The 18,277-nt window shown below is 38.7% G+C and overlaps 1 protein-coding gene across 2 annotated transcripts in view; it reads right to left on the bottom strand.

Moving 5' to 3' along the window:
- The window catches only part of Arhgef6 (Rac/Cdc42 guanine nucleotide exchange factor 6), a 113,524-nt gene that overhangs the window by 35,062 nt on the left and 60,185 nt on the right, over positions 1 to 18,277 (bottom strand). For both annotated transcript variants that reach the window (XM_027433420.2, XM_035449811.1), the window contains 3 exons: positions 17,146 to 17,240; positions 13,046 to 13,141; positions 11,116 to 11,238 (listed from right to left, as the gene is read on the bottom strand). In XM_027433420.2, coding sequence (XP_027289221.1) covers positions 11,116 to 11,238; positions 13,046 to 13,141; positions 17,146 to 17,240 — 314 coding nt within the window. The remainder of the gene's footprint in view (positions 1 to 11,115; positions 11,239 to 13,045; positions 13,142 to 17,145; positions 17,241 to 18,277) is intronic.

The following is an 18,277-nucleotide window of genomic DNA, read 5'->3' as shown; positions in this document are numbered from 1 at the left end:
GGCAACTTAGTCTTGAATAATCAGTGGATCAAGGAAAGATTACAAAACAGATATTGAAAACTTTTTTTTTGGTTTTTTGAGACAGGGTTTCTGTGTATTGTTTTGTAGGCTGTCCTGAAACTCGCTCTGTAGACCAGGCTGGTCTCGAACTCACAGAGATCTGCTTGCCTCTGCCTCCAGAGTGCTGAGATTAAAGGCGTGTGCCACCAACGCCCAGCTGAGAGTAACTATTAGTTCTTAAATTATCCCAAAACATAAAAGAGGTGGAAGTTATTCAAAGTAGAATTCACAAGGCCAGCTCACTGTAGTAACAGACAAGGACTCACTAAAACCACAGACCAGAACCCATGAATAACACAAATGGAAAACCCTCAATGAAACCTAGAAACTTTATCCAACAGCATAATCAAAAAATTTTTCACTGAGATCAACTGAAATTTGTCCTAGGGTATAGGCCTGACTCATTATTCACCAGTTAATAAACATGGAACAAATTAGCTATAGAAGGAAAGAATACCAATTTAATAAAGGCTATATATCTAGCCAAACAGCTAACATTATACTGAATAAGGAAAAGCTGGATTCTTATTTTCTAGGATGCTCACTTATACCACTTTTATTGAACTTTAGTACAAGAGTCCTAGCCAAAGCAATCAGGAAGAAGGCAGAAAGGAAGCTCGCCCAAACTAACAAAGAGGAAAGCAGATTGTCAGTGTTTGCAAATGCCATGATAGGGTACAGAAAACCTCAAGATTCTAACAAACAAATTTAGTGAAGTTGTAAGACAAAAAACCAAATAGCACTGTCATGCACCAATACTGAATTATGTGAACTAGAAACCAAGAAAGTAATCTCAATTATGGCAGCTATCAAAAATGAAGTATCTAAGAATAAATTCAATCAGAGGTGAGTATCATGAAACACTGTTGAAAGAAAATGAAAACAACACGAGGAACAGGAAGTCATTGTTTGCTGATGAGATGTCTCAGTGGGTAAAGGCTTTTGTTGTGCAAACCTGACAGCCTGAGTTTGCTCCCAGGATCCCAGGGTAAAAAGAGAGAATCAACTTCCAAAACTAACACAATGCACCATGATATGGGTATACTTTTACTTACATTTACATATGTGTACAATAAAAATAATAATGATGATAAATATTAAATAAATAAATAAATAAATAAATAAAGTGCCCATATTACCCAAAGAAATCCAGATTCACTACAATCCTTATCAAAATCTCAGTGATAGTCTTCATAGAATTAGAAAAATAAACTAAAATCTGGATAGCACATCAACAAAAAGGAAAAGCCACAGCAGTCTCCAGAAAAAAGCATGTGGCATTTCACTGTTTAATTTCAAAATACATTACAATGTTGCCACATGCAAACAGTGTAGATTGGCCATTGATACAAACTCAGCACAAGCAAACAGTGTAGATTGGCCATTGATACAAACTAAGACACATAGACCAATGGAAAAACATAGAGAGCCTAGAGCAAAACTATGTATCTATCTACAGCCAACCCATTTCTAACAAGAGTACTAACAACACATCACAGTGAACAGTCTAAAGAAATGATGTTGACAGAGCTGGGCATTTACTGTAGTAGAAAGAAACTAGACTTTTCATCTTTTACCAGCTACAAAGATCAACTCACAATTGATCCCTGACTTAAATGTAAGACCAGAAGCTGTGAATCTACTAGGAAAACACAGAGGGGTTAAAATACAAAAACAGCAAAAAGAAGTGGGGTATAGGTGAGATGGCTCAATCAGTACTTGTGACCTATCCTAGTAACCTGATTTTGATGGTTCAAGGAGAGTCCTCTGGCCTTCACACATACCATGTGCACGTGCATGAAATCAATAAATGTAAAATTTAAAAACAGCAAAAGGAGAAATAAGCTTATGTCAAATGAACACAATAAAAATATCAACAGCATAAATAGTGTATACTCTATAGAATGGGAGAAAATATTCCCAAAACATATATCTGACAACGGGTTAATGTCCAAAATAATAATAAAAAAAACCTCAAAAAGTCAGTAGCAAAAAAAAATAGTTGATTTAAAAATTGAAATATACATTCTTCAAAAGATCACAGAAATGGCCAACAAATATAAGAAAATGTTAAACATCACCAATCAACAGGCAAGGCAAATCAAAACCACAATGAGGTTCACTCTAGTAAGAATGCCTATTTCTAAAAGGCAAAATAAAAAAAATAAATGTGAAGGGATTGTAAGGATATGGAAAAGCAGGAGCCCATGCACACTGTTGAGGGAATATAAATTAGCCTAGATGTTATGCAAAATGTATAGTATTATGCAGTATGGAGGTTCCTCAAAAAATTAAAAACAGGAACTTCCATATAATCTAACAAACACATGCTTAGGTATCTGTCCAAGGGAAATGAGATTAGTATGTTGTAGAAATATGTGATTCCCATATTTATCACAACACTTTCCACAATAGCCAAGAAATGGAACCAACCTAAGTGTCCATTAATCAATTAATAAATAAAGACAATATGGTATGTGTGGACAAAGACTATTAGGCTGTCAAAAATATGTGACAGCATAGATGGAACTGAAGATAATTGTGCTAAGTGAAATAAACCAGGCACAGAAAAAAAAACAACAATGTCATGATCTCACTTGTACATGGAATTTGAGAAACTGGGCCTCGTGGAAGTTGACAGTAGAATAATGATTGCATATGACTGGAGAGAGTGATGGAGTGGGGGAAGGGTTGAATCTTGTCCCATGGGTATTAAGTTACACTCAGAGAGGAGCAAGCTGCTCTAGTGTACATAGGATGTGACTGGAGTAACAATAATATATAGTACATCTAGAAATGATAGAGGAAATCCTTTCACAAGCTTTTACCAGAAAGAAATGCTACATGTCTGAATACATAGGTGTGTTTAATATTAGACACTATATGCATGTATCAAAGCATCACACAGTACCCTATAAACATGTATAACTTTTATGTGTTTATTTATCAGCTAGAAATAACATTCCTATAGAAATAAAATATGGAATAATATGATGATGGAAAATTGAAGACATAGATTGCCAATGAACCAATGACAGATGGCTAACATGATTGCTCATTAAGAAAAACAAACCAATATTGCAATGAAAAATTACTCTACATCCAATTCGTGTGGCTATAATAAAAAAGAGACTGGGATGGGAAGATGCCTTAGTAATTAAAGCACTTGCTATGTAAACAAGATGACCAGAGTTTAGATACCCTGCAACCATGTAAATGCTGGGTTGGCATGGTAAGCATCCTGTAATTCCAGCCTCATAAGGTAGAGATAAATGATCTCCAGACCAAACTGGCTAAAGAGACTAGCCAATTTGAGAAATTTTGCCTCTGTGTATAAAGCAAAAGAGCAATCAATAAAAAGAATCCCCCGTTACTAACCTTGGGCTGCCATGCACATGTACCCCACATGTAAATATACATACATATATTCATGCAACACGAGGTGGGGGACTGACGGACAATAACAAATATCGGGTTGTGGAAAAAAGGAACTGTCCTCCACTGCTGGTAGGAGAATACATTGATTCAGTCACTTTGGAAAATAGTCTGAGTTCTTGTAAGGTTAAACAGAGAGAGATGGAGATGTGGTTTGGCTGGTATTACAGTGTCTGTGAGGTCCCAGCACCACAAAGAGAAACAAGATGAAAGCCAAGGCAGCAATCCCAGTGCTTGGACAGTAAAGACTGGAGAATCCAGGAGTTTAAGAAATGAAAACATGTCCAGATGAATTTGATTTTTCAACACAACACACCTCATCATCCATCAGCTGGTGAATGGAAGAACAGTATGTGGAATACAATTCTTAAAACATTTATTTTTTATTTATATGTGTGTTTATGTGTGTAAATGTGTATATAAGCCTATGCTAGTGGCTGTAAGATCACAAGAGGGCATTGAATTGCTTGGAGCTGGAGCCACAGGTATTTGTGAGCCTTCTGATGTGGATGATGGAAACAGATCTCAGGTCCTCTGTAAGAGGAGTACACATTTCTCACCACTGTGCCATCTCTCCAGCCCCTGTGTATATATTTTAAATGATCTGTTGATGATCTTATAGTGTGTAGAAATATTTAAAACATGCAGACATCAGGGAAATGAAAATTAAAACTCCATTGAGATTCTATCCAATTCTACTAAGAAAAACATCAACAAATGCTAATGTTGTTTGCAGGAAAACAAATGCAAATGCAGATAATCATATTAAGTAAATCAAGCCATTCTCAGAAAGATAAATACCGTCTTTTCTCTTGCTTACAGTTCTCAGATTTTATAGAGATACTAAACTTGTGTATATGTACATGCAAACATAGGTGAAGCTATCTAGGGAAATAAAGGAGACTCACAGGAAGAGAGGAGTGAGAAAAGGAAGGTTAGCAGATATGAGGGGACATGCCCAACATTCAACATACGCTTTATAAAAACTTCTTTTAAAAACAAGTGAATTTAATTTGAAAAAATGCTGGCTAGGATGGGGAGAAAATTGAACCTTTCCACACTGTTTGTGGGAATACGAACTAGTGCAACTAGTATGGAAATCAGTATGGCTGTTCTTCAAAAAACAAACAGTGAAGCTCAAAACTAAAAATAGATTATGAGTCAGCTATACTACTCTTGGGTAGATGCCCAAAGCAATCTAAATCGATAGACCACAGAGATATTTGCACATCTATGCTTATTCACAACTGCCAGGAAACAGAGCCAGCCTAGAGGTTCATTAACAAATGAATGGATAAAGACAATACGGTATATGTACACAATGGAATTTTGTTCAGCCATAATAAAAGTGGACTGAAATGAAGAAAATTATGTTTAGTGAAATAAGCCAGACTCACTCTAAAAGAGACATACATGGTCCCCCGGAGTAGGGGAAAGGGACAAGATCTGAGCAAATTGGGAGCATGGGGGAGGGGAGGGGGATCTAGGAGAATGAGAAGGGGAGAGGAGGACATGAGGGATCAGGAAGGTTGTACAGTGGGAAGAATAGAGGAGAGCAAGATAAGAGATACCATAATAGAGGGGGCCATTATAGGTTTAAAGAGAAATCAGGCACCAGGGAAATGTCCAGAGATCTACAAGGATGACACCAACTAACAATCCAAGCAACAGTGGAGAGGCTACCTCAAATGCCCTCCCCTGATAATGAGATTGACGACTAAATTATATGCCATCCTAGAACCTTCATCCAGCAGCTGGTGGAAGTAGAAGCAGACACCCACAGCTAAACACTGAACTGAACTGGAATCCAGTTGCAGAGAAGGAGGAGTGATGAGCAAAGGGGTCAAGACCAGACTGGTGAAACCCACATAAACAACTGACCTGAACAAGGGGGAGCTCTTGGTTCCCAGACTGATAGCTGGGAATCCAGCATGGGACTGATCCAGACCTGCTGAATGTGGGTGTCAGTGAGGAGACCTTGGAAATCTATGGGGCCTTTTGTTGTAGGTCAGTACTTATCCCTAGCATAGGGATAGTATGGAGCCCATTCCACATAGAAGGATAATCCCTGAGCCTAGACACAAGGGAGTTGGCCTAAGCCCTATCCCAAAAGATATGACAAACTCTGAAGACCCCCCTATGGAAGGCCTCACCCTCCCTGGGGAGCAGAAAGGGTATGGGATAGGTGGGGTGTTAGCTGCGGGGGCAAGGGAGGAAGGGAGGCAGAGGGAACTGGGATTGAAATGTAAAACAATCTTGTTTCTAACTTAAATAAAAAATGGAGAGAAAAAAAGAAAAAAGAAAAAGACTAGAGTAGAACAAGCAACAGAAAGAATAGTAAAATAAAGAACTAAGTTTTGACCTTCAAAAAAAAAAAAAAAAGAAATAAGCCAGTCTCAGAAATCAAAATGTCCCTAGTTTCTTTTCTGTTGGTATAACAAAATACCCCCACTTAAAATTGATTTAGAGGAGAAAGGGTTCATTTAGCTTGTAAATCAAGCTTACAGTTCATTACGGGGAAGTCAAGGCGAGAAGTTAAATCAAAATCTCCACAGATATGAACTGAAAGGGTAAGCACAGATATCCTTTCTTGCTCTCAGCTTATTTTTCTTCTCTTACACTGTTCAGAAACCCAAGCCTAGGGAGTGGTGCCACCCTCAATGGCCTGGGTCTTCCTACATCAATTAACAATCAAAACAATTACCAAAAATCAACATAAGATAGATAAATATTTCTAGGTGGTCCTAGATTGTGTCAAGTTAACAGTTGAAATGAACCAGGACATGTGTCACATTTCATTTCATATGCAGAAAACACACACACACACACACACACACACACACACACACACACACACACAATACAAATATATCTATGCGACTCAAAGCTAGATTTGATTGTAGGGAGAGAAAGGGGTCTAAAGGGATAGCAAAGGAGGAAACAAACAAGGGTAATGGAGAAAGATAAATACTGCATGTTTGTGCTCATACACAGAATACAGAGGGAAGGAAATGAACAAAGTACATATATATATATATATATATATATATATATATATATATATATATATATTCAAACTCTTTATTGTGTTTCCTACATAAAAAATATAATTGAAAAGGCAAAAATGTGAAGTGAAAGAAGCCAGATACAAAAAAGCCACCTATTATATGTGTCTACCTATACCAAGTCCAGTATGAACAAATGCCTAGTGATTGAAGCAGTTTAGTATGGTTACCTTTGGTTAATTGGCTTTAGAATATGTGGGGTGACTGTTAAAGTATATGTTTGCTTAGGAGTGCTAAAAATATTCCAAAAATTATTTTGACAATTGTGCAATTCTGTGAATACAGGAAAGATAATTCATTATATCCTTTATTCTGGAATGAGAAGAATTAGAAGATTCTCAACAGACTGGGATCCGATCTTTGACATTTTAGTATTTGTTTTGCTGAGATCAGGTCTCATGTAGCCTCAGATAGAGTCCTTGATTTCACTACACAGCCCAGAATGACCTTGAACTCCTGATCATCCTGCCTTCAACTCCAGGGTGCTCAGATCCAGCTGCGCATTACTACCCATGGCTTCACCAAATACGTTAAATGAGTGAGTTCTATGATGTGTGCATTATATCTCAGTCTGTGGTACGAAAGTGAGATGATAATATCATGCCACTTGAGTTAGATGGTGGGCTTTTGGGTGCAAAGCATATTTTATTATAATTCTTCAAAATTGCATTTATGTTATTCTTTGTGGATAAAATGTCGATCTTACTAAAAACATTTTTTAGAAACCTGAGTGACCTGACTTCTGACTCTACCACTTATCAATTACGAGTTCTTGGGCACATTACTCAACCTAAGCCTGCCAGCAACTTATCTGTAAGCAGAGATGGTAATAATAGTAACTTCCTCATAGCCTCTTATAACTCCATGCCCAGAACATTTCAATGCTATTATTAGCTAACATTCCTTTTAAGCAGTTGAACGACTTACATTGAAATGTCTATGTAATATCCACTCTTTTTAAAAATACATTTTTCTCTTTTCAATTTGCTTATGATTATGATGGTTTATGTGTGTATGCATGTGTGTGTGTGTGTGTGTGTGTGTGTGTGTGTGTGTGAGAGAGAGAGAGAGAGAGAGAGAGAGAGAGAGAGAGAGAGAGAGAGAGATGTGTATGAATGAGTGAATGTGGGTACAAGGTCAGATGATAATTTCTGGTAGTCAGTTCTCTCCTTCCACTGTGGGACTAGGATTCAGGGACTGAATTCAGAATGTTAGGTCTGTGTGGCAAGCACCATTAACCTCTGAGCTATCTCACCAATCCAACAAAGTATTGCCAATGCAATTTCATGTCTATGGCATCCTTGTTTTTTGTTGTTGCTGTCCGTTTGTTTTGGTTGTGTGTTTTGAGGAAGTACTAAAAAAGGAAGTTAGAACCTCTTGATTTTATTCTTCTTTGTGGCTGAAAAATATTCCTTTGTGTATAAATGCCACATTTTGATTGCCCATTCATCCTCTGAAGGGCACCTGGCTCTTGTGAATGTTACTATGATAAGCATGTGTGTGCAGGTGTTTTTATTGTATACTGGCCTTGATTCCTTTGAATACATAATCAAAGGAGGGGTACTGTTTTTAAGTTTAAAATTGTAGTTTTAAAAGGAACTTTCATACTGATTTCCATAGGGAAAATGTCTGCTACTTCTGAGGATTGGTATCAACTAATTTTCTAGCCTGGTTCTGGGATTTCAAATCTACGACACATCAAAGCCTCTTCTTTCCCATCTTGAGCTGTGTCCAGAACCTATGTCTGTTCTGATTCCAGTCTGGGGGGTGAGGCAAAAAGAGCCAATGTGTGCTGGCAATATTATTGTTCTGCCTGGGTTTCTTACATATGATTCCAGTGGTCAAACTGCGTCTTCCATTCTTTAATCCATTTCTGATTCCAATAAGTATTTTTGGTGAATGTGTCAAAGATGGGTATTTAGAATTAAAGAATTGTTGAAGAGATTTCTCACTCATCTAGATTGTGAAGACTTATTTTCTCATTTGGTGTGTGTGTGTGTGTGTGTGTGTGTGCGTGTAAGTGCACATGTGAGCTTGAGTATGCATGCCTGTATACATGTGAAAACCAGAGATCAATGCCAGATGCCTTCCAAATTACCATTCAATCTGAAGCTCAGTGTTCAGCTAGACTAGCTAGCCATTGAGTTCCAGGAATCTGCTCTCCCAGCTCTGACCTTACAGACAGGCACGTCCATGCCTGCCCTGGTTTTCTTTACATGGTCAGGTGCTAGAGATCCCAACACAGGTATATTTATATTTGAGTGGGAAACATTTCACCCATTAAGCCACCTTCCTAACCCTGTAGAGATTTATTCTGATGGGAGATAGCAATCAATTATGTTTCTGAAAACCCAAAGCCAGTTGTATTCAGGCAAATTATTAAAGGAAGTGTCACACAGCTCACAGTATTAGCTAAGTTCCTTGTATCAATCAGCATCTCAGACGTAGCAGAGTTTGGAGGAAACATTAATTAAATAGAGAGTGGAAGAAAATATAAAGGATTAGTGACACACAAAGACTGGGGAAAACTACACAAAAATAAATTCAAACATTGATCAAAGGCCTCAATGTAAGATGAGAAACTTTGAAACTACCAGGAGGAAACTCTGAAATATAGTATAGGCAAGCACTTTCTGAGACTCCATATGCTAGGAAATCAAGCAAGAATCGGCATATGCCACTCCAGAGATGTTATTAAAAAAACAAAAAAAAAACAAATCCAAACAAACAAACAAACAAACAAAAAGCCTACCCACTGCAAAAGAAACTGAACAAAAGGATGGCCCATGAAATGGGAGAGAAATGTTCTCCAGAAAGTCAAAGAAATGTTTTCACAAAACTCAGAAAGTGCAGTTACCCTAACACTCATGCCTTTTCCTTTTTGTCTTTTTCTTTCTTCTGCTGGCCAGAGCCTGAGCACACTTTCTCTGGTAGTTGAGTTATTTTCTCTCTTTCCCCAGTGCTCCCCTTCCTGCCATGTGTCTGCTTGTTTGCCATCTGGCTGACCTCCATGCTGTCTGGGCTCAAATGGCAATCTCCCTCTCCCATCTCCAACTCCCTCCTCTCTGCAGCTGGTGAGTTTACAGCCTGCCTTCCCTGGGATTTTTCTTTGTAATGCTATGAAAATTTTCTTCAAAAAAATTTTAAAAACTAATCAAGTTTAGCCAAAGAAGAAATAAAAAATAAATAAATGATCAAATCATCTGTGCAAACACTTCCCCAAAGGAGAAGCACAAATGGCAAATTTGAGGGGGAACAATTCCAATATGCAACCATCAGGAAGATGAAAATCAAAACTGTATTGGGAATCCCATCTCACCCTGAGTCACATGGTTCTCATTCAGAAAGCAACAACCAATCCTGGCAGATGACATGGAAAGAAACTGTGTTATCCATGGCTTATAGGAATATATCTTAGTCTAGCCACTATACAGCATAGAAATTTCTCAAAACACTAAAATCAAAACTATCAGCTTCAGTTTGTATATAACTGAAGAAATGAAGGCAACATACAACAAGCTATCTGCACACCCATGTATATCGAGTCTCTTAATTGTAACAGCTAAGCAATGGCATCAGCCTATGTGGTGTGTGTGTGTGTGTGTGTGTGTGTGTGTGTGTGTGTGTGTGTGTGTGTGTGTGCATGTGTGCCTGTGCCTTTATATTTATATATCTTTCTTTCTATCTATAATAGACTATTATTCAGTCATAAAGAAGTGAACCCTGTTTATAGAAAGTAGATGGAAATAAAGGTTATCATGCTAAACAAAATAAATTTAGTACAGAAACACAAACATTTTTCTCATATTCAGGAAGCAGAATTAAAGAAATGCCAGGTGGTGTGTGTAGTTGAGAGGGTGAGGCAGTAGGACTGCCGAGAGTTTGATGGCAGCCTGAACTATGGACTGATCTGACCCTAAATCAAAACAAATCAAATACCAATCTAAACATAGTAAAGTACTCGATGGGGAAGAAGCAAGAGAAGTTAAGAGTGAATATATCCCAATCAAGACATTTGCATTTGTAGAAACGTCACAGTGAAACCCAATAATATGTGCAATTAACACATATTGCAATTGCACGGATGTTGATCACAACACAAACAATAATATTTGGCATATGTCGGGTTAACCCATTAATGTTAAATGGAATTTTACTTAAGCAAAGTCTTCCCTGATTTTTCCTCCACCCTCACCCTAACCCCTCTTAACTTATTATATTGCAAAGTTCCCAGAGTCCTTCTGACAAGCCTCTTGCAATACATGTCCACAGTGTTTCACTTGGTAACTGCATTTCTCTGCCAAAGAGGTGGGGCCTTCTCTTCCTGGATTACTACTACTATGCTCATCAGTGTACTTACAAGCTTGCCTACAATGGATACTCAAGAAATCATTTGTTGCATTAGTGGATGACCAAGCCAGGGGACAATGAATTCAGATTTGGCCTGTAGAGCAGAGATAATCAAGAGTTGACCTGGAGCCCTTGGATTCCCAGAAGTCCTCCTGAACGAGTCTCTCTGCAGAACAGCTGAGCTAGGGGAAAGCCAGGACGTTACCTGTGCTGGGTGAGTACGTTGACAGCTGAAGGATGATTTGCACAATAAGCCAGGTACATCGATTTAAAATGAGGCATGAGGTTCAGTAGACAGCCTCCCACTTTGTGCTGGTTTTCTGGAACCCTGTAAGTAAGACATGTGAAGCACAGAATGTAAACTGGGAACCAGAAGGTAAAGACACTTGCAATTGAGCCCAGAAACAGGTAAATATTTTGATGTATTGCTATGGGGGGGTTCTATTTATTTATTTATCTATTTTCAGGTACACTGAAGGCACTTTATCCCTGGAATGCAGTGTTGATCGTTGATTAAAATTCTAGCCACCTGGCTGGAGAGATGCCCCGATGGTTGAGAGCACTGACTGCCCTTCCAGAGGACCCAGGTTCAACTCCCAGCATCCACATGATGGCTTACAGTCTGTAACTCATACATGTGGTGCACAGATGTATGCAGGTAAAACACATTAAATAGCTAACATTTAAAAGTAAGTTCTAGCTACCAAGAAAATTCTGATGTAGAGGATAATATTCTTGGAATTAACAGTAGGGCTGTTTGCTTCTAGGATGATTATATTCAAATTTCTCTTGACAAACTAAGACTATTCAAATTCACATCATAATCAAGCACACACAAGACTGATTGAATTTAACAGCATATCACATCTTGGACAAAATTTCATCTCATAAAGCTCAGAAGGTCACCATGAAAGTCACCAGTTTTTCCAAGATATACTGAAAATTAGTTTTATACCCGAAGTACCCTGTCAGAAGATCATTCCAGTGAACTTTGTAGTATAATGTTTACTAATGCAGCAATCAAGTAGCCATCAAAACTATGCTGAGGGCGTTGGAGAGATTGCTCAGTGGTGAAGATTACTGGCTTCTATTCCAGAGGACCTGGGTTCTGTTCTTAGCATCCTCCCACATTGAGGGCTCACAGCTGTCTGTAGCTCCAGTCTCAGGGGGCCCAGATCCCTCTCTGGCCTCTGAGCTCAATTCATGCACATGGTGCACACATATACATATATTGCAGACAAAACACCCATATACACAGGACATACACTTTTCCTTCTCTGATTTTGTGTTTCATGTCAGACTATAACCGGCATAATACCAGGAGTGCTAGAAAGAAACAAGTTAGACCTGGTGGTAACTATTGTAATGCCAGAGGCATAGGTGTAAAGATCTGAACTTCAAGACTCAGCTGGGCTACATAGTGAGCTTGAAGCCTTCTGGGACTGAAGAGATGATGTTGGGCTTGGGTAAAGTGGGGATCAGGGGTAGAGAGCCTGCCTAGAGTACATAAGGCCTCAATCCAAGCAGCCAGAAATGGGGGCAGGTACGAAATGAATGATTTAAATGACTTTTCCAAGTAACCAAGTAAAAATATCAACATCAGAGCTGTTATTGTTAGTACTGCAGAGATGGCTCAGCAGTTGAGCACACTTGTAGCTCTTCTAGAGGACCAGAGTTCAGTTGCCAGCACACATTGTGGCTCATAACCATCTATAACTATAGAGCTCCAGGGGATCCAGCATCGTGCTCTGACCTGGTGCACATACATACATACATGAAGGCAAGCATTCATACAAATCAAATAAATGATGAGATTTAAAATTAAAGCCACAAACAGTATTCTAGAGGGGTTAGGGTGGTTTGACACCAAACCGACCACTGTCTGGGTAGGGGTCTTCATCTTTATGTTTTTGCTTTGGTCTGGGACAATGGCTTGAACTTGCAGCATTGCAAGTTCTTTGTGCCCGACTTAAGCTTATAATGCCAATACTTGGGAGGTGAAGGTGGGAGTATCCGAAGTTTAAGGTCAGCCTCTACTATATACGGAGTTCTAAGCCAGTCTGGTCTATGTGATACATTGTCTTAAATGAATTTCTAAGTGTAGAACGAAAAAGCAAAGTGACTGTTTCACTTACTTTGAACATTCTTCCAGGGCTTGGCAGAGGGTCTGTTGAAACGTGCATACTTCTTCAAAGTTCCCCAATAAACATGTAAACTCCACAGTAGTCAGGCTGAATTTAAAAAAAAAAATGAGAACATGATGTTCCGGTTAATAGAAAGTCAAAGTGCTTGCGTTTGAACTTCTGCTTTTTTAACTTATGACAACTCTATGACCTCTAGCACCCTCGTTTAGCTTCCTTCCTTGGTTTATCTTTTCTAAGGTAAAAATAATGATCACAAAGAAAGTTGGTGGTCATCGGGGCATTTAGGTATTGTGTTAAGCCATGAGGAAAACAATATTGCTTAATATCGAAGTATAAAAATAGATAAACGTACAATATGATTGGGACAAAGTTCAAAATCTATGGCATATATCTTCTAGAGAAAATGGAAAAGTGATTAAAATATTTATGTTCAACAAACCCAGAGGGGAAAGGGTAGCAAAATCAGCTTCCTCTAAAAAGAAAATACTCAAATAACAACTAAAAACTTTCTTCATGAAAGAGAATAAAGGGAGAAAATAAAGCTGGATTTTGTTAGTCATTTGTGGGCTGGGATGAAGTCAAATAGAGGCAAACTGGATGCTTTTATGCAGGGCATCTCCATGAGGAACATTCATCCCTGTTCGTTTTTCCCCTGTTCGTTTTTCCCTTACCAAACAGTAAGTGATACTAAGAACAGGAGCCAACCCTCACAAGGCACGAAGAGTCAAGCAAGCACTTTCCAAACAGGAGCTTCAGCTGCTCTATGAGCTAAGCACCATGGCCATTTGGTGGCTAAGTGCCATTTTACAGGCGAAAAGACACAGGCACAGAGTAAGCAAATCCACCGGACATCAAAGAGCAATGGATAGCAGAGAAAGGCTTGTACTAAGCCTTCTGACCCTAGAGAGCACACTCCGAAGCACTTGTCTGAAGATTCACTTAAGAAGTGGATGTGGCACGCAGTCTCTCTCCTTCAGAATACACAATCCTGGGCCTGCAGAGAGGGCTCAGAGGTTAAGAACACTTGCTGCTGTTACCAGGGATCAAAGTTCAGTTCCCAGCACCCAAATAGGAGCTATTCACAATGGCCTATAATTCTAGCTCCAATGATCTGACGCCCTCTTCTGGCCTCCTATGTACACATGGCATATACTCACACAGACATACACACGATTAAAAATAAAAAATTAAATCTTTTAAAGAAATGAATTATCAGCTCTAAACACATGTACATATGAGCAACACTAAATGGGTTCAGAGAGACAGGGAGGCATTGCAAGGGGGAAAGGAGGGAGTGGAAATGGTAAAAATACAGTACTCATGGAAGAAACCCTCACACATAGAGAAAATTAAATTAAAGAATATACAATCCTAAAAAGACGTGGTAAGGCAAACCTGTAATCCCAGCACTTGAGAGGTAGATTTAAGAGGGTTGGGTGTTGAGGCCTGAAGCTACATGAGAGACACTGTGTCAAAACAAATTTTAAAAGCACATATGTCATAGCTAATTCCTAGGGGGGAATATTTGCAAAGGAGTTTTGCTAACTAATCAAAAAGGGAAGATCCCAGTAAACATTCCCAGTAACCCTCAGAACATGAAAAGCTCCCAGTTCCTCTGCTGTTGTGCCCTCCTTAACTGGAAACTGGAAACCCCCACCTCCTGTTGTCTGAGGAGATTCTGGCAGCCAGCCAGTTTCTCTGGTTGCTTCTCTGTCCTAGCCACAGCAAGCAGAGGCCCTGACCTTTCTGCAACCTGCGGGAGAATGTATCTAGCTTCTTCGCCATCAGACAGTAAACAGTTTGGCTTGCTCAAGAGCTGGTGGAAACACCCTAACTCCAGTATGAGCATCAAACTGAGGGGAAGGGCTGGTCTGACCTGTCTCACACCTATTCTCCCAGGTGTTAGGATTGCCAGTTTGCTTCTTCCTCATTTGAAATCTTCCCACCCACCCCCATTCAGGATGACTAGTTCAGTGGCCCCCTCTTCTGCGGGTACCAGCCAGAAAACAGAAGGCACATTTCAGATAGTTCATGGCATGAGACATGGTCACTTGTTGGCCGTGTGACAGGCAAAGCAGTGAGCCTGTCCAGACTTCAGTTTCTTATCTGCTCAATGGAGACAGTCAGTTCTCCCAGGAAACTAGAAAGGCTAGTGTGCTGTATTCCTACATCACCCTATAAACTATGATTCACGTAACTCTTCACATTTCACATAATAAAAACCAAACACAAGAATACAAAATGCTTCCATATGAAGAATGCTTCCCATGGTACCATGAGAATAGTTAAATCAAAATTCAGCATGACATTTGACTTAAACAACATAATTTGGGGAGGAAAAAGAGGGGGGAAATAGTTATGTATATTAAACTCATGTAAGCCTGGAGTTGGTAGTTTAGACAAACTGCCCCAAGTTCACTTTTTCCTGAGATAAGGGGAGGATTTGGTCTTCCACTGTGTGAGCTAAAGTTTCTAGTTTACTTACAGATTATGATTGCTGGCGAAATTTAATCAAAGTAACAAATAAGCATGGCCATTATTTCTTAACTATGCTAGCCCCACAAGCATAAACAAAAATTGGTCGGTATTTTTAAACATTTTAACTAAAATATAATTGCACAATTTCTCCCTTCCCTTTCTTCCCTCTAGCTGCTCCCCCACACGCTCTTAAATTGACGTTAACACACATTTTCCTTTCCTGAAAACTCGGTCTTCAGCTCACACTTTAGAAAGTAAGTCTTGTTCATTTTGCTTTCAGAATGCTCGCCATCTCATTATCATCCCCATGCATTGTAATGAAATACTGGCTTGAATTATGCTCTTCTAAACCTTTGCAAAATGTCACACCCTTGCCACTTTGGGAGCATGGGAAAGAGGTCTGGCCTGGCAATTGGAAGTCGGAGCAAGCATGAGAATTTCCGATTATTTCATTTCCAAATAAAAGTACCAAGGAGTCCATTTTCTGTATGGTACAACTGGACCCATTACTTTAAAATGCATAGGAAATGTGACAGCTAGAAAGAAAATCCCACACACCTCCACTTTGTGGCATGTAACAGGACTAGTGACAGCTAAGCAACAGGACCAACCCTGGTGTCCAACACTAGAGGACTGCACAGGGGAAATGTGTTGTCTATGCACAAGAAAATTTGTTTAGCTATAAAGAAGAATGAAGTTATGTTATTTGCAAGAAAATGGAGGTAACTGGAAAAAATCATATTAAACAAACGAAGCCAGTCTCAGAAAAGCAAATGTCAGGTGTTGCTTCTCATTTATTTTATATAGATACTTAAAATTGTGTGTGTGTGTGTGTGTGTGTGTGTGTGTGTGTGTGTGTGTGTGTGTGTGTGGTGTGTGTGTAATAAAAGTAGAAGGAAAACTGTGCAGGGGAACAAAGAAGAGTAATAAGAAGGAGTAGGACATGAGATATAGGAGGGGAAGGGATGGGAAAGATGCTTAATATATAAAATACGGACTTGTGTGGAAATTTTTCATGAAAAATATCATTAAAATACATTTTAAAGAAACAGAGAGAAGAAGAGTAGTTACCAAAATGTGAGAGCATAAGGAGGATGGTGGGATGGAGAAAGGACAGTTTAGGGTACAGGGTAGAGCTGGATAGGAGGTATAACTTCTGAATGTTCTCCAACACAGGAGGGTTTCTTGGGATGCCAAAGAGTAATTGTACATTTCAAAATAACTGCTGGATATGCCAATTACCCTGATCTGATATTACACATTGTAGAGGTGTACAGAAAAATCACACTCCATCCTATAAGCATGCATAATTGTTTAGTGCCAAGTGTTGAAGTTTAAAAAATATTAAGTGGAAAAGAAGCAAAAAATGCAAAAATACAAAAATTGCCATAGGCAGAATCTCAGATCAGCTCACTCCTTCCACAGAAAGCAAGCCAAGCTCTCCAAAAGCAACATCTTGCATAACTGCCGTTGCCCTGACCATGTTCTTGGCAACTTGTGATCTGTGGGAATTCTTTTAAAGGGCAAAATCAAGTATTCAGTGACATAGGAGTAATGCCTCCAAGTGCTGACATTATCTTGCTGTGTTTTACGAAGGATTTAAAGAGTCTTACTTGTTATCAGACTGCAAGGGTCTTAGGTAAGTAACAAGAAGAGACTGAAGTTCTTTGGCATATTCTTTTTCAGTATCCAAGATGTTCTGCAACACCTGTAGAGAAACAAAAATTAAGGTCTCATAATGGTCAAGCAAGTCCAAGGTAAGAGCTTTAGATCTTCTAAACAAAAGCCTAGAAAAAAATCCCAGTTTACTTAGGCTAGATGTCACAATACAAAAATACAAATGTACATTAGTTCAAACTAGAGAAATATTTTAAGAATTGTCTGACAACTAGTTATATGATGTAACTCATATGAACACAATTATTATGAATTAGCCACAACTGGAAGAGCCTTACACTTACTTAGCACTGGTCACAATTATTTATGCTTTACATAATTGTATCGAAGAAAGGGCTAGGTTAGCTATTAAAGGCTCACTATTCCCATTTTATGAATAATAAAATTATAAAACATAGATTCAAGACCAGGAGAATTCCAGGATAATTATAACATGGAACATCAAACATATATAATTGGTTTGTATATTGTTTCTGATAAGAAATTTATGGAACAAAATCATAGTGAATAGTGCATTCTTAAGCAGGGTTAAAACTGGTCTTTCAGTAAAAACAAAGGATGCTCATATGAACAATTCAAATAGAAAAGAGACAGCACTGTGAAGAATTTAATGAGAACAACAATCATCTGTCATTAATAACACAAAATTATTTTTTCTTCTTGGTTTGAGATGAAGTCTTACGCTAGTCCAGAATGGCTTGGAAGCCACACTGTAGCCCAAAGTGGCCTCAAACTCACCATAATCCACATGCTTCTGCCTCCACAGTGCTGAAATTACATTATCATTTTAAGCCACCACACCTAGTACTAAAGTCTACAGACACAACACGCAGTTTGTGAGCCCACAAGTTCTCTTTCCTCACCAGTTCTAAGGCCACCCCCCATTTTCCAGCCGGTTCTGAAAGCAGATAAAACCTTCATTTCAAGCAATTATATATGACCAAGTTAATATTTTGCTATGTATTTTTTCACATCTTCTAATTCATTGAAAAATGTTTCCTTTACTAATGGCTATGCTGCTTACAGATAAAGAGCTTCCACCATATCTGAAGATGGAGACATTAAATA

This window comes from Cricetulus griseus, chromosome X, assembly GCF_003668045.3.
Source record: "Cricetulus griseus strain 17A/GY chromosome X, alternate assembly CriGri-PICRH-1.0, whole genome shotgun sequence".
Lineage (NCBI taxonomy): Eukaryota > Metazoa > Chordata > Mammalia > Rodentia > Cricetidae > Cricetulus > Cricetulus griseus.
This window is presented reverse-complemented; position numbering and strand designations above follow the sequence as displayed.